A 25064-nucleotide genomic window follows, 5' to 3' on the forward strand; every position below is an offset into this window, starting at 1 on the left:
AAGGTTTCGTTTTTGATGAAGCATATAGTTGAGGCTGTATCAGGTGACCCTGAACCATCCTTTAGTCTCACTGCTGCAGACCCATACAGCTATTGTACCTACAGTGTCACTTTTTAATGTCAGGTTTAAAATGAAAAACACATTAAATGGAGACAATGTTGTCTAAGACACATTTTCTGCTCATCTTTAGGGATACAAGATTTTTATTTTTAAAAAGTGTATAGGTTATAAGTAGGGGTCGGTTTTATCGATTAAAATCGATTCTGGCTTGGATAAAACCCTGAATCGATTTTTTTTTATATAAATGTATTTTGCCCAAAATTCCAGAATCTCAGGTGAAACGTCACAAAATTTTGACAACCACCAAACATTTAAAACAGTAAATGAGAGCAGGTACACGGCTTCTGCACAAAGACGTAAACACAAAGCTCAGAATCAGTGAGATGTCGCCTTTCTCACCCGACGGCATGGACACGGTCGGGACTGAAAGCCGACAGCTCGCTGATTCCGATGTTTCAGCGGGTCCGCACTTTGTGTTTACTTCTTTGTGTTTACGTCCTTTTTGCGCTGATTCTAAAGCTGTTAGTTTGATGTCTCTCCAAACAATATTGACCGAACCAGCAGCAAAAGAAGATCCAAACTACGCTTCACATAAACATCGTCATGAATTCACTCTGACTTTTGCTGTTTTGCTTCCACCACAATAAAATCACACTTCATGCACAGCTCTCTCTCTCTCTCTCTTTTTCTCAGTGTACTTCAAGAACAGTTTCCCGTCTATCCCCGAAATCTGTTTTCTGCATTATTAATTTGCTTATTACGCACAAGTCTACAGTTATTTACAGCGCTGTCGGCCGATGTTTTTTTTTTTCCTTTTACTTACTTCCGAAAAGAAAACCTAATTTCTGACGTTCAATAGGCTTTTGAACAAATTTTAACTTTTTAAAATTATACAAAACGCTTAGCCGTGTCTCTAATAAAACCGCTGTAACTTCAGAGGTAATGTTCATGTGTTGATTAATGGTTTTCTTTCGTTTTTGATGTACTGCAGAATATTTTTATAAAATCCCAGGCCAGGAAAATCGCCTTCATGTTTTTCTGTGTTTTATCTTCAGCTACTTTGACACAAAGGCGTCTGCTGTGACGCTCACACCTCTGATAAAGTCTGGAAAGTGTCAGCTTCCTTTTTATAGATACAAAAATATGTAAATGTACTGATCTGAATTATAATAGTTCTGACTGTCTGAGGCAAAATTTCCCAGATTCAAATCGAATCGAATCGATTCAGGACCTTGTGAATAAGTTTCTATACTTGTAGATTGTCACAAGAGCATACATGTCGTGTGTTGCAATTTCTGTGCATCAAAGAAATACCAGAGTTTTTTCATGTGCACAGCAGCTTCAGACACAATACATGCTGTTATAACCTCGAGTAACTTCAAATGAAAAGAATCGCTTCTTTTATTTTATACATCTCATTCATATCAGCGTGCCCACGTAATTGTGACACACTCGCATCTGCAGACTCTGAAATCACCGTGCTCATAAATGCTAGATTAGTTTGTTCCCCCTCAGGCATCATCTGTGTTACTCGGTAGAAGCTTTATAGCTGCGAATCACAGTAGCTTTTATTTTCATCATATTCTGCATCTAGTGTCGTAGCTACGCTTATTTAACATGATCGAGGATGGTATGTCCAGATTTTCTAAAACGCCCCACTACGTGTGAATCCATTAGAACTTTAGTTGTCTTGCCTTCACACAGATTAGAGCACAACCTGCATTTCTTTCATTTCTAAACCATCTCTCTCAAATTTGATCTTGTACCCTTTTTGAAGCTTTTTCAAAGGTTAGCGTGCCTGTGAATGCAAACGGTGCTTCTTCTGTGGTAATACGAGGCAGTTAATGTTAAACATTAAATAGCAGAAATTGAATTATGTTTGTTTTCCTTGAGCGTCCAAGGATGCAAAACTGAAAGTAGCTTTAGGGTGGGACAGGGGTTTGACAAATTTTAGATTTAGTTTTAAATGACTAAAATCACTATTAGCCTACTTGAGATGTTTATAATAAAAACAAAATTGGCAAAATAAAAAGTCACACAGGCCTGGAGACGGTTGGCAACCACTGGTCAACTAGGAAAAATTTATTTCTTGACCCGTTGGCGAGTGGCTGCTGGAAACTGCTGACTATCAACCTCCTGTGAAGGCAGGTGAATCTGGTCACAGAGAGGGTGCTGTGACACAAACTTTCCTGTGACTGCTTTGGTTACTTGCACATTACTGCAGTAAACTGCAGTTTGTCTGGGAGATGCTGACTCATCGCAAGTACTTGCAAACTTGTCTTGAAAGTGCAAAAACTTAAAAAAGTGTGATGCAACCTGGAAATACAGAGTTTACAGTGCTGAAAGCTTTTTTGCCTTTCTGCTGCAGATTGCTGCTACATTTCAAAATGTGCAACTTTTATTCTGAAATGACAGATTGCAAACTTTGCATAAATGAATCTGAGCAGAATCCAAAATATTAGCTAAATGAAGTCATCAAATTAATGAGTCTAATTACCTTTGTGTGTCTACTTAGGTGCTAGTAAATTAACATTTTGGATACTTTCTTTTAAATTCAGTAGTTTGTTCCATGAATTACATGAAATGTCAACTGAAACTGAAATTTTTGTGTCACTTTTTACATCTGATTCAGTTGGGTTTGGTTGTCACTTACCTGGTGCAGTGCACCTATGATCTTACGAGTCTCTTGGTATATCATCTCTGGGCTCCAGTGACCATTTATGTGTTTCAGTGCCTCTGCAATTCGATTGTGTTCTCTGAGCCACAGCGTGTGCAAAGAAGTCAGAGGCAGACCTTCGCTGACCCGGTTGTCTCCTGCACTGAAGCATTCAACTCTTTCCCCTTGCAGATCTTGGTGGCAGGCTGATGGCAGCTTGGTTACAAATGGGAGATAAGGCCTTCCTTTTGGATCTTTGAATCGGGCATTGACAGCAAGTTTTCCATTACGGCCAGGGAGGTCACGAAGGAAGCTCTCCAGCTTTAGATCGCGGCCGTAGACAGCAGAAGCATCAATGAATGAAGTCATGGCATTGAGCTGTTGTCGCTGCAGGGCTTGTCTTATACCAGACTGAAAATTGACAAAGCAGTCTGATGTGGAGCGAAAAAATGGCATACAGCCTTGTAGACCATCATTCATCTGCAGAGAGGATAGAATCATTTACTGATCATTTAGTGCTTCCGGTAAACGTTAAACTACTGCTGATCTACCAAATGTATTTGTTGTCATCTTTGTCATGGAATTTTGAAGGCCCGGTTCACATTTGGAAAAGTAAACGTATGTAATATAAAGCAATGCCTTCTTATCCCAGAGTGAAAGGTAGTGTCATTTTGTCAGATGTCACCTGCAAAGTAGGATGGCATTAAAAAGGACTGACTGGGCTCCTGCTAATAACTAAAGGCAGTTGGAGAAGTCTAACTCTGGGCAGGTGACCGCTTGTCATCTAGCTAGCTGTAACATCTATGCATGGTGTGAGATTTTTCTCATGCACTCGGTCTCCAGATTACCATGGCTTCCATTTTTTCCATAGTTTAAAGCTAGCTGTCATACAAGTACAGAGGGTCCTATAGTACAAACAGGCTTGGTGACAAAAACATTAACACCATGCTTTTGAAATTTTCAAACAAGGATACACAGCTCTGTCCATCACCACCACCAGGGAGTTCATAGCAACAGAGAAGTTTGTTTGTTTTTAATGTAAATGGGTTTTTTGGGCAGTGCTACAATGAACCTATTAGTGTGTTATTTTATGTATTTAAATATGTGATTATCTCAGGATCAAACTGGGTGAGCTTCACTGGGCTGCTATTGTGCAAAAGTCCTGGATAAAGGGGTTTTTTTATTTATATTTTTTACACGAACAAGTGCAAAATTAAAGCAAATGTTGGATTCTCTGTTTACCTGAATGGGAAAGCACGGATGCACATTTTCACACGTTTTTAAACAGTCCACACCTGACCCATCAGTGCTGGTGCTTTGAGGCGTCAGGGTTATGTCATGGGATATATACTGGCCCCAGTCCACCAGCAGCTGAGAATAGGAATCATCTTTCCATTTAGAAGCACTCGTCATTATTTCCCTGCTGACTGTCCGGGCCTGTAGACAAAGCAGGATTTGTATTTTGTAGTGCTCAAGTAATGCAACACATGAAGTATCAAGATGTTGTAAGAAAGTAAATAAGATAAGAAATGGAATATTAAGACTCTGATTTATTATCTGAAACACTGTAGTATATTTCAGCAGTCAGATATGGTGGTAAACTGTTGGCTGGATACAAGTGATGCATATTTGATGAGTTCTCCAACTAAAGGCCCTCACTCTGTAATGAATGCATAAATTGGGACTGAAATTGAATTCAATTGTGAGCAAAACGGTTTCATCTGCTTTTTTTGGAAGAAATGATGTTTATCCACATGATAAGAAACCAACTGTTTTTAGGTTATGGATGTAGTGTCTAAGCTAGATGCAATATTTAAATGCGGTTCTAATCTATGTCATCTTACACTCTCCTGTGCTCTTCCTAAATTGCTGTGGACTTTATCTGCTGTGAAACAGGTGAGGAAAAATAAATGAAATGCTACATTAACTCAGGGTTTTGCAGGGCGAGCCGGCTTCATTTCTACATTTCTGTAATTTATCCACCAAGACTTTTGTGTCTGTTGGACCGGTATTTTGTAGATTACCGGGGGAAGTTGGAATCCATTATGGAGCCGTTCTGGGTTCCAGCCTTTTGGTTCGCTCTCCCCGTCTTCGTATTCAGCTGGTAGCCATCTGACCAAGGCAGTGTTGGCTGCTCCCCAGCGAGGATTTTGCCTGACAAAGAGAAACATGAAGTGTGTCCAAAAATAGTGCCATGCAAAACTGTATAACCCCTTACTGAAAGCAACATCCAGTTTTCTGGATTATTAAGGTTTAAAATGGTGCATTCAGCACATTCATATAAATTAAATGTACAGAAATGACAGTATCTGTTTTGACGGTTAGTTTGTGGTTATGATCCTGTGAGAAACATCATCGTTGCTGCACATTGACTTAGTGCTTATGTCTCGATTTATCATTGCAACAGCATCATTTTTATACTCTTAAATGACTGTTTAAAACCAAAAAGGATTGCAAGAACCTGTCATTTATTTATTTATTTTTTGTTGCCTTTTGCCTCCTCGTCAACAGCTGGCACACACATTACACACCAGATAACTTATCAGCTGACGGCTGACAAACATTTCATAGTTCCAGCTTCTTGATTTGAGACTTTTCTGCTTTCCTTTTAATTAGACATCACAAGCGAGGGAAGATCCGAGAAACCAAATGATAATAAATGCTCATAGGCAAAACAAACCCTCCTTTATCATCCTCCTGTACATGTATGGGCACCATAATTTACAAAATTAACATTATGACAACATTAAGACTGAAAACTAGCATTTGACACCAATCTCTTTAGGAAAGTGAAGTAACAATGAGTCCCCCCCCCCCCCCCTTTTTTTTTTGGCCATTATAAAAAAAATCCATGTTAGTTGCTTCAGCATGCTCTACTTTGATACCATAGAGGGGGAAAAAACATATTTGCCACATAAGTCCATCAAAACTGCTCAAAAGGGATTAAAATCACACATTATTTAGCTGTCCAGTCAGCAGAAATGAAGCTGAGCAGATGGATGAGTGTTTTTTTTTTTTTTTTTTTTAAATAACCCCTGTGCAAGGGTTCTAAAGGGTGAGTTTATCCACAGAGGGCAAGACTGCCTTGCACCAGGCAGAAAATATACTCTTTAAAGCTGTAAAGTGGGGCGTTTAAAATGGGCAAACTATAGACTTTCACATGCTTTTGAAGTTGGAGTGGGCAGTGGAGGAGTTGAAGTTTTTGAAGGGGCTTAGCTTGGGAAGCAGGTTCCCCTGTTCCCCTGTGTGAGGAAGAGATCGTGGCTCGTGTTGCATTTCAGTAATTACAAATAATGAGAAATTATGAATATACAAATTATCGATGAGTCAACATTTGAAACTTGACAGGTACTTGAATATTCAAGAATGTTGACTAGTTCAGGAAGTTTTTCTTTTTAATTGTTTGAGAAAAGCTTTACTAAAAACAGCATGCAGTGAAATGAACATAACTAAATTTCATTAAGTTTAAGATGATGCTGATGATTATTAATACATTTATTTGCTACCTGTATGCATCGAAACTATCAAAACAGATAATGGCTTTTCTAATCCTGACATACTGTAGTTTTGCCTGGAGGCCTAATTATGTGCTTGCTAAGACGAAATTTACATTGGATATGAAATTAAGTTTTCATTTAGGGGAAACTGTTGTTCAGATGTCATTTTAACTACCTGTTGTTGCAGACTCCTGATATCAGTCGATACTTGTAGAGTTGGGTGTACCGACAGGTGGCTGGACTTGTAGGAGGACATTTTGACAGCTCTGCAATCAACTTCAAATGCTTCCATGACAACAGTTTTTCTTGAGCTAGAGTAACAAAGCAGGCAGAGTTGGACTGATTGTCACAAAACTTTTAAATCTGAGCAAACATTATTGAAATTCTGAAAACTGTTTTACAATGACAGAAGTAGGTGGTCTGACTGAAAATTTAGTAATGAAAACTTCATGAAAACTAAATGTTCCATCCAAGGTGAAACCGAGTTTACTAAAAGAAAGGACATCTACCGGGTGTTGTGAGCTCCTGATTATATCTCTGTTTCACTTTCTTCTTTAGGACACGAAGAGTCTTTTGGAAAACCTCTGCAGCCTTAGAAATGTGCTTCGTCTCAGGGTCGGCTTGCCGAAAGAATTTAAGCATGTATTGGAAAGCTGAGGGTTTGGTCCACCTAGCGAGAAAAATAAAAGGGCAGTTACAGTTCCTTTAATCCTTTTCTGCACAGATTATTTGAGGTAAAACTGAGGCAGACAATCTGACAATCTGTGACGGCGTATTACCGTTGCCTGACGTCGAGTAAGTCTTCATCTACATCATGAAGGCTTTCTTGATGTGATGAAATAAGTAATTCTTTGATGGATGAAGCTGGAAAATATATTTTTGAACAGCATGAGACATTTAAAAAATATCATTTCATCTATCATGTTCTTATTCTGTAATGATGATATTAAATATACATGGATCAAAGTAACTTTCGGAGAAGCTACAAAGTAGTTCACACTGGGAGTAGTTGAACACCAAAACATGACTAAGGAGATGTACTGTTTGAACTAAAACTAGAAAAAGGAATAACAAAAACAATAATTAAATTCACAATTCACATGTGACGTTTCATTTTCAGTTTCAGTGAAACTGTTCAAGCATCATGTATTTATGTGAGCAGCCTAAAGACACGGAGATCTCAGGGAGAGATCTGGGGCATTAAAACACGATGACGTTAATGCTGCGTAAGCACTGAGCAACACTTGTCCTTTTCCACTGCACAAAGTTCAAGTGGCTCAGTGGTGAATGCATGACCGCGGCGTTCCTGCACAGCGGTCAGGATTAAAGAAAAAATGGAAGGGGAATGGTCAAAGGGGTTTCAAGGATGGGGAATGTAAAGTACAAGTGAAAATCTGTAGTTTCTTATTACAGTGCAAAACCGATAGTAATCTGAGTAACAACCACAAGTAAAAAGTAACTAAACTGTTTGACTGGCTGTAGTTAAGCTACAGCCAGTCTTCAAAATATAGTTAAAGTACAGCAGATTATGTTTTGTTCACTTCTGCCACACTGCTTTGTACTAATGTACAGTACTTTTTAAATATTTTGTGGTATTTGAGTCTTTACTTTAATATTTCAAAATTTAAATATTGATAACTTGAGAACTATCCACATGTGTTTTTAAAACGGTTGATATTTCTAGTTGTTACAAGTGAATTTTCACTGCTTTTCAGATACTTAACTTACTTAACTAACTTACTTTAAAATAAATAGATGCCATTTTGGAACATTATATTACATTAAGTAATTTGTTTGGTATTTGGGTGGCACGGTGGTTTGCGTGGGTTCTCCCCCGGTACTCCGGCTTCGTCCCACAGCCCAAAGACAGTTAGTGGGGATAGGTTAATTGGAAACACTAAATTGCCCATAGGTGGGAATGCGAGTGTTGGCCCTGCGACAGACTGGCGACCTGTCCAGGGTGTACTCTGCCTCTTTACTTAAGACAGCTGGGATAGGCTCCAGTGCCCCTTAAAAGGACAAACAGAAGCTGGATGGATGGATATTAAATGAAGTAATTTGTCCAGTATTTGCAGTTTTTATTATTAACGTAGCATTCAAAATGTTGGCATTAACAAAATATTAAAATACTCATTAAATCATTTGATTTTAAATGATTAAAATAAGGCAATAAAAGGTCAAAGTGTTCACTTGAACTTTACTGTGAACAAAGATTATTTGTTTTAATGTAAATGACTCGGTGCAGAATCCTAAATATTTCTGTATCCGGTCAACTTATTTAAGCAGTGCATCAAAAAAATTGAAGAAAAAATACAATAAAATAATTTTCTCTTAAGAAAAATGTGACTTCCCACTGTGATATTGCTTGAATAGAAACTTCTAAGAGGACAGTGCATGGCACATTATTAAAGTTTTGTTTTAACCAGATCTACTGTATCCAACACATCCAGCACTTTTCTCTGAGGGAGAAAAGCAACTTCAGCACTGACAAAGAATTTGCTACATGAAGACAAAGTTCTGGTGAAAGAAAGCTGATAGTGACCCCAAGGGAGGAGTAATCTTTAAATGATTTCTCAGAAGTAAAAACAAGACGAAACTCTTGGGATGATGTGTGAGCGCTCCCTCTCAAGGATCTCTGGGTTAGCCTTGTGATGGCGTCAATCCTCTCATCCACTGAGCGAATGAATTAGATAAGAGGTTACAAAGACGTATGGATGGATGTTTTTAATGAGATGACTGGGAAAATAATAGAAACTGAACCAGTTCCATGCTGGCCAAGTAGCATCCCATCCTTGAGAGCCATGTTTTGACGTTGTTGCACAGTCACTGACCTTAGACCTCATTTAAGGGCACTTAAAAGACCAAAGAACCTATTTCTGAGTAACTTGTGTTATTCCAAAGAGTCCATGTAGCTCAAGTCATGGTCAGGCTTGGCGGTGCCTTTTGGGGCACAATGACCTGACAATTTAGCACCATTTACTTTGCTTGCACTGAAACCTGAAGGACTATTTATCCACCCAGTGATAGTGTTCACTGTGTTCTTATCTGAAGAACAATACTTCAGTACCAAGGAACAATATGTCCTGATATCATTTAACCCTCGTTCTCAGTAATAACTAGAGACACTGCCTAAAATATCTCTGCACAGGCTGGTTCATAATAAATGTATTGCACCAGTGAGCAGTATGAATTATATTCTGAAATCTATTTTCTGGGTGAGAAGAAGCTGGTTACACATACCCCAAATCCTGAAATTATCCTGAAATCATACTTGGTTGATTATAGGTTTCACTCTAATTGTAAGGCTGAAGTTGAAAGCTGCGTAAAATGTGCTTTCTTATTCCATTACATACATTATAGCTGTGCCCAAAAAGAACATCAGTCGTTTCAGTTCTTCCAGTTCAATTCATGAAATTTATCTAATATTTATAAATGATCAAATATTTTTCATGACAGTTTCAGCAAATACATAAAATGCACAAATAAAAATGTACTTACCGGTCAGTGTTTTGACATCATCTGCTGTAAAACTTGGAAGAGAAATGCAGGAAATCATTACAAGACAAAGGCAATGAAAGTATGCCATTCTTACTGAACCAACAATCCAAGATCTGAGTGCTGTGTTTGTGGTGCAGCGTGCACTTATATACTGAGAAACCTGGGAGCCCAATGCCAAGGTTAAGTAAACCAGCTCACACTTGAGTAACTCAGAGACTTGGTGTTTCTCTTGTTCTCACTTGAAGTATTTTTACATTTTTTTTCTTCTTTCTTCTTTTCTTTCTGTTTTTACATCTTTTGTAACAAACGGCTTGAAAATTCAGTGATTTGCGTGCATTTTAAGTGGAGATAAACTCTCCAGGTAGAGACGTTGCTCAAAAGTAATTGACTAACAGAACTTTAAGTAAAAGGATTATTTTTAATTATTTATGAAAATCTTTTGCAGTCTGGGAGTCTGGGACTGTTTGACGTTTCCTCCCTTGAGATGCTCTGCCAGGCCTTCACTGCAGTGACCTTCAGTTGCTGCTTTTTTGTGTGTCTCCCTGCCTCCAGTTTTGTATATAATAACTGAAAAGATGTTCTATTTTGTTGAGATCAGGTCACTGACTTGGGTGCTGAACAGTATCCCATTTCTCAAGAGACTCGGGTTTGTTTTGGGTCATGCACCATGAAGTGCCTTCTTAATCAGGTTTGCATGGTTTGGTTGAATCTGAGCAGAGAGGATACACCTGCACTGCTTCTGTCAGTAGTCACATCATCAGTAAACACCGGTGACCAGCTTCCACTGATAGCCATGCCATAACGGTATCTACACTGTGTTTGAGAGATAATGTGGTGGTATGCTGTGGATCATAATCAGGTTTGCTCCTTGCTCTCCCATCATTCTGCTACAAGATAACCGGGGTTATCTTGTAGCAGAATGTATTTGTCTACAGCATTTTTCCAGGACTGTGCAGACTCTTTTAGAGGTTTCCTGATAAATTGTTCTGGCCTTCCTGTTCTTGAGTGGAAGCAATGGTTTGCACCTTGTTATAAACTCTCTATATTTCCAATCTTGAAGGCATCTTTTCATTGTAAACCTTGTCAATAATATATCTACCTACTCAAGTGTTCTTTTCTTGGCTTGGCCAGATGTTGTGAAGTTGTTTCTGAACTTCTGTGATGTTTCAGGCCTTTTAGCACGTTCTTTCTTGAAGACAAGATTTTTGGTTTGGCCACTAATATAGATTTTGCTCTCCCTCTCTGGTTATTTTGTTTTGTTTGGGATAATAATCTTTCCTTGCACTGACCTCTTTTTGGACTTCATATTCAAAGTTAAATTGAAAAGCTATAAATACAAATGCAACACTTCGAGTCAACTTCAGATACAGAGTCTACTTTATTTGGCATGAAATAGGTGAAAGGCCTTGTCATGAAACCCCTTGTCAGTCAAATTTCTGATTTCTTTTTAGCCTCTTACAATTTTTATTAATAAAATTCAACCACATCTTTATTGTTTGATTTAAAATCAATTGTGGTGGTGCACAGAGGCAGTCTCTACATTCTCAGTGTGAAAAATGAAGAAGTGCACATTTGTTAATTAAAAAACTTTGGAGGGTGACTACACTTTTTGCAGAAAGATATGATTATATTAGAGTCAATGGATAAAATGCCCAATAACTGTTTGCAATTTACTTTAAAAATGTAGAGCACTCTGTATCATTTATTTCTTATACTAATTTACTAATTTACTGGCCAGAGGGGCCGATGGCGCGATATGGCAGCCTTGCTTCTGTCAGTCTGCCCCAGGGCAGCTGTGGCTACAACCGTAGCTGCTTCCACCAGTGTGTGAGTGCGTGAGTGAATGAATAGTGGCATTGTAAAGCGCTTTGGGTGCCTTGAAAAGTGCTATATAAATCCAATCCATTATTAACTTAATATACTAATAAACTCACCAATTAAACATGAAAGAGGATATAGATATAAGACCAGTAGTTTAAACCATTATAAATGGATGTATTCACATCTCTTTTTTTCATAAAGCCATCTCCACAGGGCACCTTTAAACAGAAAAGCAAGTGAAACTCAGCTATATGAACCCCAATAACAACCACTTATTTAAATAAGATCTCTAAAATGAGTTTCAATTTCCAAAATTAGCAGTTTAGTCGAGATCCATGCTGTTAATATCATAGACATTTTTATAATGATGCTATTCATTTAATCCATATTTTAAAATATCATGCAAAGCTGTTGTGCTGAATGTGTTGGCTGCTTAAACAACATTCAACCTAGCAGACTTCCAGGAACACAATATTAAGGTCATCTACATGTGAGGGCTTGTCAGTACCTTTTTATTAATTTTTTTCTTCTTAAACATTATTGTTGTAATAAAAAGGAAACAATTATAGCTGCAGTCATTTTTGGCAGATATACGGCCCTGCTTCCTTTTTTCCTTCCTGAGTATATTTTCAGTTTTATATGCTGTCTGCAGGGAACAGTTACACAGAAAGGTCACGGCGGCAGTTCCAAAATTTCCCAGAAAATTTTCCATCACAAATACTCCAGTTAGCACACGGTTTCCAATGCTGCAAGTGAAGCCAACTGTGAGAGTCACGGCCCATTGAAAGTTGAGCTCAGTGCTTGAAATTCATGCTTGACATGTTGCTGATGAAACTCCGTGATGCTGTTTGTGTGTTTAGTGACTTCAGCAGTGAGCTGAGATCATATCACCTCTTTTTTTGAAAACACGGAGGCTGCTTTTATCTTTCAAGCTGTTTAAGCCCAAACTTTTCACTAAATAAATCAGAGCTTGTAGAGGATGAAGCGTGTGCATTCCTTCCACCATAGCCTGATGTATTATCATGCAAATATCCCATTTAATATCTTTTATTCAGTTTTACTGACAGTCCATCTCTAACCGCTGTTGCTTTCTGCAGTTTCCCACTTTCACATCTTTTTAGAATAAAAGGTCAGCAGTAAGCACAAACTCAGTCCTTTTGTTTTGTTTATTTTTAAACAAAGTTGCATATATACATAAAACACTTACAGAGGGTGACAGTCAAAACTGAAGCAGCATGCATCAGTATGCAGCCTATCCAAGCCACAGGTTACAGACGGCCAGTGAAGGTACATTTTTCATTCAATTCCATTCAATTCAATTTTATTTATATAGCGCCAAATCACAACAAAAGTCGCCTCAAGGCGCTTCATAGATACAGAGAAAAACCCAACAATCATATGACCCCCTATGAGCAGCACTTTGGCGACAGTGGGAAGGAAAAACTCCCTTTTAACAGAAAGAAACCTCCGGCAGAACCAGGCTCAGGGAGGGGCGGGGTCATCTGCTGTGATTGGTTGGGGTGAGAGAAGGAAGACAGGATAAAAGACATGCTGTGGAAGAGAGACAGAGGTTAATAACAGATATGATTCAATGCAGAGAAGTCTATTAATACATAGTGAGTGAGAAAGGTGACTGGAAAGGAAAAACTCAATGCATCATGGGAATCCCCCGGCAGCCTACGTCTACTGCAGCATAACTAAGGGAGGATTCAGGGTCACCTGGTCCAGCCCTAACTATATGCTTTAGCAAAAAGGAAAGTTTGAAGCCTAATCTTAAAAGTAGAGATAGTGTCTGTCTCCTGAATCCAAACTGGAAGCTGGTTCCACAGAAGAGGGGCCTGAAAACTGAAGGCTCTCCCTCCCATTCTACTTTTAAATACTCTAGGAACAACAAGTAGGCCTGCAGAGCGGGAGCGAAGTGCTCTAATAGGGTGATATGGTACTACATGGTCATTAAGATAAGATGGGGCCTGATTATTTAAGACCTTGTATGTGAGGAGCAGGATTTCAGTTCTGTTTAGTAATAGAAAATCTCTCGGGGCATCTTCGTAAAACAGAATTTTACTTCTTTTTTTTATTCGGTATAAAACAGTTTGATGTTAATATCTAATCGATTGCTGTGTGGACCTTGGATTTTTTTTTTCTAGTAATTATCTAGTAGTATGTTAGTAAAAAAAAATAAGTATTTGCTCCTTTAAAAAAGTTCTTATTATAGGGTCCTTTTGAATATTTTATTTAACAATATATGATACCAGGTTTAAAATGTATAGCGCAACCACCGGTATCACTGCCATAATCTAAAAACACAGGAAAAAATATCAACTAACAATCTGTGTCAATAATCCAGCTCAGGCCAAAAGTATGAATCATTACACGAGTGTGTGACATATACACACAGAGGCCCAAACCTAAACACTCACTTCTGTGTTTTGGAATATAAGGGTTTAACTGTTACTTACTCTGCACATGCTCAGTGGGAAGTGCAGAGTTACTGCAGAAATTCTCAAGGACAAAACTGGTTTTGACAGAAGGAATTTACTTTGTGGATGTACAGTAATTTTTTCTGCTGCTTGATGTTTTGCTGACTGTGAATTTTCTTACCTGGAGGCTATCTGTTTAAAAATGTACATGAACAACCTGTGCTGTTATAGGTCTTGCTAGCTAGAATGAAATATTGCAACACAGGTGTCATAATGGGTGTGATGTTAAAAAAATGGGAATACTTCACTAGAACTAGCTGTAACGTGGCATTCCAACATTGTGTTTTATCCTTGTTACAATCACTTTAACCTGCATACAGACGTCTGTCCACCTATTTTATTTTCTTTCCTGTCGTGTCTTGACATTGCTGTGCTAGCACGGTAGTAGGAGAGGTTGGAAGTTGGCTTTTGTATTGGTTATTAATTAAATTTGGGGAAAGTCCTCACACTGCGACTGCTGCTACAACCTACGTAGGAATGCAGCATTTCAAGTTGGTCGTTGCATTGATGATCAAACTGAACACTGCAGCGTTAAATGAAATAATAAATACACAGAAGTCATACATACAAGACACAATATTTGGAATTCCAACAAGGAAGAATATCTAGTTGCGTTACAGCAGCAGAAAGCTAGTTTTTATAATGTGGCTGCTGGCTGTTGTTAATATTGAGGCAAGGAGGATGTAGCAGGAAAATGACAGAAAAATGATTATCCTGCCCACATGTATTAAATATTTGCCACACCTGCGGTTAATTAAGAATAAGCGAACTGTGGAACTAAATGCCCAAGGGCACACCCATAGCCTTGTCATTATGATGCACAATGAAAGCACAAATGAGTCACTAACAACAATCAGTTTATTTACTGTCATAAAGGAAGGGTGGGGCAGCATCACAAAAACATGACCTGACATGTCCTGACTACCACTGTGGAAAACTGACGGCCTTTTGGAAAAGAGATGAAAAACCTTAAAGAGTCTAAAAGAAGCCCAACTGCCTTCAATTCAAGCAGTTTAGACTGAGAACACCTACACAGAAAGGTTTAGTCCCTCGCAGCAATGCCTCCAGGACAGGCCCCACCTGATCTTTTTTTCTTTCTTTCTCTTCAAAGAAGGGAAAAAAAAGTACATGAGCTGTCATTACTCACCTGCGAGGAGCCAGTGCAAGCTTTTCTCTTCAACGGCACAAGTAACATATCCTGTTGGGTTCAAACTGCTTGTGACCTGTCGACCAGTGTGTATGGAGTTGGAGATGTGGTGTGACAGTTTGAGCAGCGGAAGCAGAACAGCAAAAAGGACAATGGGAATAATTAACTCTGCCCCACAGATGACAAAAATCATTAAATTAACCCGTAAACGAATTAATATGCTGGCTGGAGACAACTTCACATAAACAAGAAAAGAAAGAAAAACTAACAAAACAAAAAGTCTGGGTTACTATTCCCTGGTTTATTGTGGGCAGCAAAGACAACTGTACCGAGTTAAAGTTCACGGACCAGGAGACACAGGCTAAAGGAACAGTTTGTAAACAGCTGTCTGTTGACCTTGTACTTGTTGTTATTCTCTGATCGGTGACCTCTTGGTGAAAAGACTCAAGTTACTAACTCACAGAATTAAACTACTCAGTTTACTGAGACTGTGCTGCAGCCCAGTTCAGTTGAAAACAAGTAGTGGAACAGGCTCTTCCAATAACACCCAGCTGTGCAGCGTTTTGTTTTTGTTTTTGGAAAAGACAGAAAATGTATTTTTGGCGCACAAATGCAGTATTAAGACAGAAATCAGCAGCTGGGCTAGCAGATGCTAAAGTGTGAAAGTAGACACATGTAGACCCACAGGGAGCTTTAACATGCCTCGGATGACAAAGTTGAACTCTGTAAGCGATTTATTGAAAATACAGCAAACATGTTATTTAACACTAAAACCATTACAGAAAGTTGAAGATGCACAGTATTTTCACCATATCAGGATGAGATTCAGAAAAAGAATATAAAAGAAAAAGGACTCTAACAATACTGTGAAGCTTAAAATGTTGTTGTTTGCCAGAGAAATGCAACACTCTGGACTTTTGCCTTTTTATTTGATACAAAAGATGGAAACAGTAACACAAACAACTTGCAATTTATTCCAAACCAGTGAAGTACTGAAGCCTGGCACCAGCGCTGCCTTTGGGAAGTTTCTTTAATTTTAGTCTGGGCCCCGTATCAGAGTGCTGTCGAGTCAACTCTGTGGTTATTTGGAGGCTATTATTTTTGCTTTTTATTGTAGGGTGCTTGCGGTACTTTTTCAGACATGACATTACTAGGTAAACCACAGGAAGTTTGGGGGGATTAAAAAAAAAAAACAAGAAAAAAAAAAGAGTACGCTTTCTCATCATTGTTGGAAATATCCCTGTCAAAGGCCTGTTTTAATCCTGTATCCCCCTGTGACAGTATCCGCTTCATTTACCCAGCTGAAATTTCTTCAATATTTGTAGGTAGACATGTAGCAAAATTCATTTTTAGGTTTTCTGTTAAACACAGTGGCAGCTACTTTTTTTTAATTTAATTTTTTTTATCATAGGTGTTAAGTTTCACTCTGAATAATTATCAAATTGGGGGGGGGGCAAACTGAAGAATGGAAGAACTGTATATCTTTTCCCACTGGATAGTTGTCTAAAAGCGAAACTGCATTTTTCTTTCAGTAGATCTGACATTACCCACCTCAAGAGTCTTTTACAAAGATGTCGTTTTCAGAAGTCCATACAAAAATAGCAAGAACAAGATATACATATCAATGGGCTCTGTGCATAAAATACTGCTGATTTGCCTCAGGTGCACATCACGATGAGGACGTGTCTTCTTAACTGTTCGTGTAATTTCCAAGGAAGCTTTGACTGCACATAAAGAGAGGGTCCATGGAGGCCACTTTGGCAGCGATAAAAGAATGTATACAGTGGAGGACGGCTGTCAGATTAGCAAACTCCAGCTCCTGAAAAGCACACGTCAAGGACAAGAGACGCACTGATTAGTGTTCACAATCCAAATCACAGGATTTTAAAGAAATTAACAGGTAGTTGTGGTTTACTAAATAATTTGGCAGTTGTGGCTGATGCTATCTGCACTCTCCACATCTGTCACAATACTAGGAGTTGCACAAGAGAATGATAACAGTGTATGTCAGGGTAACTAGCTTCTTCCAGCATGATTTATATGCAGCCAGGTCATATTTAGACAATGACTTTTTTTTTCTGGTACATCACTAAAGTGGATTGATGTGATTAAAGTTCAGTCATTCAGCTTAAATTCAAGAGGTCTAACAAATGTAAGGCAATAATGCATTAAAAAAAATCAACAATCTGGTCCACTGTTAAAACGAGAAAATCAACTGTCAACACTGAAAGACCTGAACGACAAGAGCGCTCTCACTCTTGTCAAAGTCTGCAATCAAGAGACACTTTCAGGTAAATACAGAGGTGTAAACCACCGGTTACAATCAAGACCAAGAAGGCCAGATTAGAGTTTGTCAGAAAACATCCAAAGAACCTGCAAGGTTGTGAAATAAAAACCCTTTAGATGGACGAAAAGTGGCTGCAGGAAACAGCAGTTTGTGCTCACGGGTTCTAGACTTCTGACACTGGCTTCAGAGAATTTTCATCCAAGTATTGAAGAAAGATCCTTGAGTCCTTACAAGTCTGTCCAATTACTTAGGCTCCCATTTTCAGAGTTTCACATGTCTAAAAATGGCCCTAACTCCTAAACGGTTAATAAAATATTTGAGTTAAACCATTTAAATAAAGCTAAAAGTCTGCAGTTTAATCACATCTTGACTATTTGATTTAAGCACGGTGCTACAGAGGCAGAGACTAATTAGAAATCCTGCACTTTGAGTCACTAGTGTAAAAGAACCCAACTAGAATTAAACAAGTACATTTTAATTTTATTAAATTGGGGCAAGAAATGTTTTATTACCTTCATTTCTATCTGCTTGCTTTCGGGATTCTTGAAAAGGAGCTTTACCCTGGTTTTCCCGTCGTCAGAGGAGCCTTTAAGTTGAGAGAACTTGTATCGCCACAGTATTGTCTACAAGGGAAGGATAAAAAACACAGCAGAGGGTTTTCAATAATGAGCACAACAGGCTGCATGATCAGAAAATGTCATTTTAATGTGCAGTTTGAAAAAGCACAGCGGACCATCTTTAAAGTTATTCTATGACGGATTTTAACCAGTGCAGAGCTGCTAAATTAAACTGTCATTTTAATGATAGCATACTATTCTTGAAGATATAAAAGTCTTAATGGAAGAAATTAATTTGTGCAAAATGTTAAATTTAGCATTTTTTTCCCCTCAAATAGCTACGATTAGAGCCTAAGCAAACATCAGTAAGGAGATTTTGAACTGTCATCTCAAAACTAAGAACAGTTGAGGCAGTATGCCAACAAGAATTGTGAACTCGGTAAAATGTCACCTTTGAAGTGCTTTCAGAGCAGGTGAAGCCTGATGCAAAATCTATGGTGAAGCACAGCACATTCCCCTGGCTGCTGCACATGTAGCTTTTGGACTGGTGAGAGAGAATTGACATCCATTAACAAACTGGCTGACACATTTTGTGCATTACATTGCTGTACAAAGGTACTTAATACCGCTCTGCATTAGCATCCACAGCCTTGCATCGAACCCAGAGAGGAATGGTAGTCTTGCGTGCATTCACAGCAGTACCCTGAATACATTTGTAGTATAGATAAATAAATAACCTGCTTAGCATTCACCATAGATCTGTGTGAACCCTCCATTATACTGCTTTTATGACAACACAAAGTATGCTTTACTTTCCAGCAGCTGTTTTGATTTGTTATGCTTTGAAAAGCACAGGTGTAACTAATCCAATTAGCAATGGCTGCGTTCCATTTAGCTGTGCCAGAATGATCACGTTCAAGGTTAATGTTGCGTTCACTGACATTCACTACACCCAAGTGTCACATGCTAAAATGTCAACTGTAAGAAATGTGTACAAGAGTATTTGATAAAAGTTCAGAGTATGGATTCAGTTTAATTTTATTTTCTCGATGTCAGCTGACAACAACAATCACGTCAGTGCAATTTTTACTTCTATGTTCCATGAAGCAAATCTGCTCCACCACACCTCAATGTGTGCAACTGGATTGAGATCTGGTGCCTGTGACATGGACCACATCCAAATTCTGACCCTGTCACAACAGAAATCGAGACTCATCGGTACATTCAACTTTTTTTCTACAGCCCCAAATCGCAACAACAGTCGCCTCATGGCGCTTTATATGGTAGACCCCTATAATACAGACAGAGAAAAACCCAGCAATCATATGACGCCCTATGAGCAAGCACTTTGGCGACAGTGGGAAGGAAAAACTCCCTTTTAACAGGAAGAAACCTCCAGCAGAACCAGGCTCAGGGAGGGACGGCCAGGATAGAAGACATGCTGTGGAAGAGAGCCAGAGATTTATAACAAGCATGATTCAATGCAGAGAGGTCTATTAACATAGTGAGTGAGAAAGGTGACTAAAGCAGAAATATACAATGCATCATGGGAATCCCCAAAAAGGCTACAACTATTGCAGCATAACTAAAGCTGGGCAAACACTGTGCAATTTTTTTGAGCTTCTGCTCAAACTGCACGATTGACTCGCAGGGGTTAGACGTTCGTAGGTCTCACACGATCCGGCCCGATGCTCTGATGCGACCTGAGTGCTCACTCTGTATATGTAACCTTCATGTTATGGACACAGAAAATCTGTCGCTCGCTCTCCCTCTCTGTCTTTCACTCACACAGACACGCACACGCACCACCATCAACTTTGCAAAATTGCTAATGAAAAACAGGCAGCTGTGATTGAGCAGCAATGTCCATCCAATTATTTTCACGGTTGTTGTGGTCGTGATAATTTTGTGAGGCCACATCAAAAAGGCTCGGATGAGCTTGCCAAAGTTCTACAAGTTGCGCCTCCATCGCTTGTGTCCAGGTCGCACGCTGCACTGCCGTGCTGCTCTGTCTCTTCACTTTCTTTTCTGTGTTTGTGTGCGCAGTGTGAGAGGCTGCGGTGACACCCTCATGACGGCAAACAGGACTTGAAACAGGTTTTATTTTCTTACGACCAAGATTGATGATCGGGAGCTGGTCGTGAGGTGTTAATCGCTTCTCGTTATCCCACGTATACTACATGATGCACGACACACGATGAAGGCAAAACGTGGGCCGATCACCAAAACGGTCGCATGACTGAAAAATTGCACAGTGTAAGCCCAGCATTAGGGAGGATTCAGGGACACCTGATCCAGCCCTAAGTATATGATTATAGTTATATGACTGACTAACTATACTACTTTTTCTAGTCTTCTACTGTCCAATTGTGGTGAGCCAGTGTGAATCGAAGCTTCGGTTTCCTGTTCTTAGCTAACAGCAGTGGCACCTTGTGTGGTCCTCTGCTGCTGCAGCCAATCTGCTTCAAAGTTTGATGTGTTATTCATTCCTAGATGGTCTTCTGCAAACCATGGCTGGGTTGTAACAAGTGGTTGTTGGATATTTTTCTCTTTTTGTTTGTTTGGACCATTCTCTGTAAACACAGGAATGGCTGTGTGGTGAAAAGTCCCAGAAAATGAGCTGTTTCTGAAAGAAATACACCAAGTTGCTGCCAGTGGATTGGCTCATTTGTGTAACAAGCATTTGAACAGTTATTCCTAACAAACATTTATGCCGTTGAATGTATATACTGTAAGGTGAAGAGTCTACAGCACTAAAGTGAACTATAAGCAAGGTTTTCTTGATCCTTGAATTATGTGGGTATAAGAAAAAATACATTTAGTGTAATTTAAACGACTTTTTTCCAACTCACAATGTTAAAACAAGCAGATGTACGCCAATGAAACATTGCTGTTATTTGGATCCTCAGACAAACAGCATGTTCCAATTGTATGATGGACTCATTGTGAGTATAAAACGGTTATATATTTCATCAGTCATACATCATAGGCATTTCTCATGTGTAGAGGTCTTGTGAAAGTCTGACATATTAGGCTGGCAATATCTGATAAGACACAGCATGTCTTTTATCCTGTCTTCCTTCTCTCACCCCAACCGGTCGCAGCAGATGGCCCCGCCCCTCCCTGAGCCTGGTTCTGCTGGAGGTTTCTTCCTGTTAAAAGGAGTTTTTCCTTCCCACTGTCGCCAAAGTGCTTGCTCATAGGGGGTCATATGATTGTTGGGTTTTTCTCTGTATCTATGAAGCGCCTTGAGGCGACTTTTGTTGTGATTTGGCGCTATATAAATAAAATTGAATTGAATTGAATTGAATTAAGAAGAGCACATCTGTTTTTGAAATGTATTTATTTATTCATTTTGGTCTTGTGTGAGCTGTTGGCACACCCAGCATCCTGTGCGGCGTTCTGATAATGTCAAACCACATGACACGGGAAATCTATTTTAAAAGGTATAAATTTTTAACATCCATTTTCCTGCTGGAACACAAACAAGCATGTGTTTTCCAATTCTTTTCACGCAAATCTTTTGAAAGCACTGATGTGTAAGCTTTTCAGCCTCTGCAGAGCATTATGCCTCAAAAGGCTTCTCTTGCCTCACGACTTCATTTTTCGATTGTGCGGTCCACTCAGTTGGAATGGCAAGAAGTGTATTGTGATTTTTGTATTTGTGCTATATTTTCATTTTATGTCCACAGACAGCAGGGGCATGGTGATTTTAATTATACAGTGCAGTGTGCAGAGAATGTGGCAAGGGACTGTACGGTCCTTTTACTGAAAGTGTTTTGTGCTCACAGACCTCAACCGCCCTGTCTTTAGTGGTGTCGTGAATTCAGCTGTGAAAGGAAAGGGGTGAAAAAATGAAGAAAAAAGGAAACCCACAGTAGCAGGCCAGCTGCTAAGTTCTTTCTGTCACCAAATGTAAGACTCAGTTGTGACACGGTGAGCAGTGACTACACTTCACTAATTGGAAAGGATTTTTCTGAGGGAATTAGCAACATGAAATATTTTTTAAAGAAAATCTCCTTAAGTCTGACAGAAGTAGGAGCATGTGTGTAGAAGGGAAAGAAAACACAGGGAACGCTCACAAGTGTGAAGATCTGCTGTGTCTTTCATAATTGATCATAAAGGGTGTCGAGGAGATGAAAAAGAAGGGTGGCAACGAAGACTGTGAAAGACACAGATGCACTTTCTTAACCACTAACAAGGTGCTAAATATATACCACAAACCGCTCCAGCCTGAGGCAACGTTTAGCTCACATCTGACCACACCCTGTGTCACTGCGAGGGTGAAGTGACCACACCTAACAGAGATGTCACCGTGTACTGCCCTCACACAATGTACGACACAGAGATCGAGGAGAACAGGTTGTGTCGATGCAAGCTGTTCTCACAAGCAGATGTGCTAAATGTCTGAGCTTGTGAGAATTTGTAACGCCATCAGGACCAACTTCCATGTTTGCTGACGAGCATGAAATGTATTTGCTACTTACACTAAATCTAGATAAACTTTTCTAACGTTATATGAAACTGAACACGAGGTTGTTTATTCAATGGCTGCATGCCTTCTAACAGGAAGCTGTTAAATACAGAAATTACCGAGCTAAGGCAGTGATGACAGGTGTTTTTATATTGTAACCAAAACAAATCCACCCTGAACTGACTCCACCCTCTACACATCAGTGTAGAACTGAACGTGAAGAATTTCACGTGCTGGACGACAGCCAGGCACATGGGCTGGTGTCAAGCTGCTTATGTGATGTGTCACTGCCTATTGCTTCTCAAAGACTTCCACTGTTTAAAAGGGAAACAGGTTGGGTTAGTTGGCTTTGAGAACAACATATCTTAACAATGAGTGGATTTGCAATAAAGGCTGTTCGCGGTGGATTTTCATGACTAATTGGCTATGGCTATATACTCAATGATATTAAGCCTTAGCTTTATTTGATGCTTATTAGCAAATGTTAACATGCAAATACATAAACTGAAGATAAACATGTAAAACATTATACTGTACTTCACTGTAATTGCAAACAGAAAGTAAACAAAAAAATATTTTAAGAACAAAAATACAAATTTTTCTAAGAATTCATGCTCATTAAAAAAGACTTTTCAGTGACCTGCAGCATTTTTTTTTAACCCCACACTGAGAAAAGTAACTTGTAACATTCACCAACACTTTGAATGTATTGAATGTCGTAGCTGCACATACAGTGTTAATTTGAAAATCCTCGGTGACGTGTTTCTCAAGTTATCAAGTTCACAAGGTTTTAAGAAAGAAAATATATAAATCAGTTATCATCAACATCGGGTGCCTAAAGTAACACTTGATTATTTTGATAGCTTAATATAAAAATATTCAGAAATGCCAAATCTTGGGTCATAACCCAAATGTAAAATTCGAACAGCTGATACAGTGCAGCTGTTCTGGGTTTTTTAATTATTGCTTTTAAACTCTCTTTGTGTTTTAAATATTCAGCCAACATAAAAGTGCCGTGAGACCATATAGAAACGTCTTCCACTCCCCGGCTGTACATCGTTCATGTCAACAGGCCGATATCGGTTAATATCAGTGCAGGCAACAGAAAATGTCCCCCAAAATTTTATCGTTATTATTGTGATTATGATCAGATTAAAAAGCTCTTGAAGCAGGTAGACAAAAAATATGAAAGACGATGCACTTAAAGAGGACAAGTGCACCACCTACAGGGAAACACAGAGTTTGCAATATTCATCACCTGCAAGGAAACTTTTAAAAGATTTTTTTTACCCCTTCTAGACAATGAGTTGTATTGTTCTCTTGACCTCAGACATGCTGATGTTTGAATCACGAAATTTCAAATTTAGATGCATCACTCCCATTGCCACTGATTTTCAGTCCACTTCTTGTATAATTTGGGATACATCGCCTTTTTCTTCCTGTTCCCTTTCCTTAAGAACGGCTTCTTGACAGCCACGCTAGAGCATTACTGATGAGCTTCAGTGAAAAGTAAATGGTCAGATGCATTTCACAGATTCTGTGTCAGGTCTTTGCTTTATCTTTTCCCATTTTTTTTTTTTCCTAGGGACGTAACTTCAGATACTGTTTATCTGCTGTCATTCAAAATGTTTTGGGGTTTCTTTTGTTTTGTTTCTTTTAGGCCTGACCCCTTTTCCAGTTTCTGCCATTCTTTAAGGAAACGCTTCACATCATGTCAAGATATGCCAAGTTTCCGGCTAATAGAGCTTTAGGAGTCATACTGATGGTGCAAAATTACTATTTTGTGCCTGTCAAACTGTTATCTTTGGCATTTTTTTGCATAGTTAAGTAAAGAAATGAGAAAAATACAGTGTTTTTGCTTTTTTATGCTTGAGGTTCAGTAGCTCAGGCAAGTAAACAACTAAATAAATAAACTTTTCTCAAAAAATGGTCAAGTACAAGAGGTGGACTGAAAATGCCAATGTCCAAAGGAAACCTTTGAAAAACGCTGTTCAAGACCATATTTACCAAAACAGTCATGTATTTGTGGACAGATTCTGCATAACCCTAACATAACCCATGACTTGGTGATATTTCAGCTTATAGCATACAGCACAAGTGAAATATGACAACTTTACTGCTAATCCTGAGTTAAAAGACCCCCATTGGTGCCATGATGGGTTTCATCACCTTCAAATAACCAAAAGATTAAAAATGTGTTAGAGGACACACGCTGGGCAGTTTTGTCTGTTATACGCTGTACTCACACCCATCAGCAGTGTTTATGTAATGCCCTGATCCAGTCAGTTTGAAGGTTAGTATACGTTGGATTCTGCTGAGTGCTCCTCAGAAACCACAGGAGGCTCGCCTAATTGGCTGGAGAACAGAGATTCACAGGCAAATTGAAACCCTTCATCACTTTCATTGGCTTCCCAAAGGACAGTGTCCCACATTTGCATCATTAAAGACTGAAAAAATGCTACATTACCATATTTATGTTTGGTTTCATACTAATAGGGAGAGAAACTGCCCATGCAGCCTCAGCTTGGTCAGAAGCATCCAGTATATAAAGTGTTTCAATGCCCTGTCCAAACGGCCAAAGAGAGAG

General features: G+C 39.0%; 2 protein-coding genes across 2 annotated transcripts in view; both read right to left on the bottom strand.

Annotated features, from left to right (window-relative positions):
• The window catches only part of tpo (thyroid peroxidase), a 29700-nt gene extending 19865 nt beyond the window's left edge, over window positions 1–9835 (bottom strand). Inside the window, exons 1-7 of the mRNA XM_087832871.1 lie at window positions 9712–9835; window positions 6993–7077; window positions 6723–6883; window positions 6389–6524; window positions 4741–4870; window positions 3959–4153; window positions 2714–3196 (exon numbers count right to left, since the gene is read on the bottom strand). Of these exons, the coding sequence (XP_087688997.1) occupies window positions 2714–3196; window positions 3959–4153; window positions 4741–4870; window positions 6389–6524; window positions 6723–6883; window positions 6993–7077; window positions 9712–9799 (1278 nt within the window). The 5' untranslated portion in view covers window positions 9800–9835. The remainder of the gene's footprint in view (window positions 1–2713; window positions 3197–3958; window positions 4154–4740; window positions 4871–6388; window positions 6525–6722; window positions 6884–6992; window positions 7078–9711) is intronic.
• A 6124-nt stretch (window positions 9836–15959) lies between these two features.
• Window positions 15960–25064, bottom strand: part of sntg2 (syntrophin, gamma 2) — a 110777-nt gene continuing 101672 nt past the window's right edge. Inside the window, exons 15-17 of the mRNA XM_087832908.1 lie at window positions 18455–18547; window positions 17959–18069; window positions 15960–16978 (exon numbers count right to left, since the gene is read on the bottom strand). Coding sequence (XP_087689034.1) covers window positions 16850–16978; window positions 17959–18069; window positions 18455–18547 — 333 coding nt within the window. The 3' untranslated portion in view covers window positions 15960–16849. The remainder of the gene's footprint in view (window positions 16979–17958; window positions 18070–18454; window positions 18548–25064) is intronic.

The sequence above is a fragment of the Neolamprologus brichardi genome, chromosome 19 (genome assembly GCF_056152115.1).
Source record: "Neolamprologus brichardi isolate AB-2024 chromosome 19, ASM5615211v1, whole genome shotgun sequence".
In the NCBI taxonomy this organism is placed as follows: domain Eukaryota; kingdom Metazoa; phylum Chordata; class Actinopteri; order Cichliformes; family Cichlidae; genus Neolamprologus; species Neolamprologus brichardi.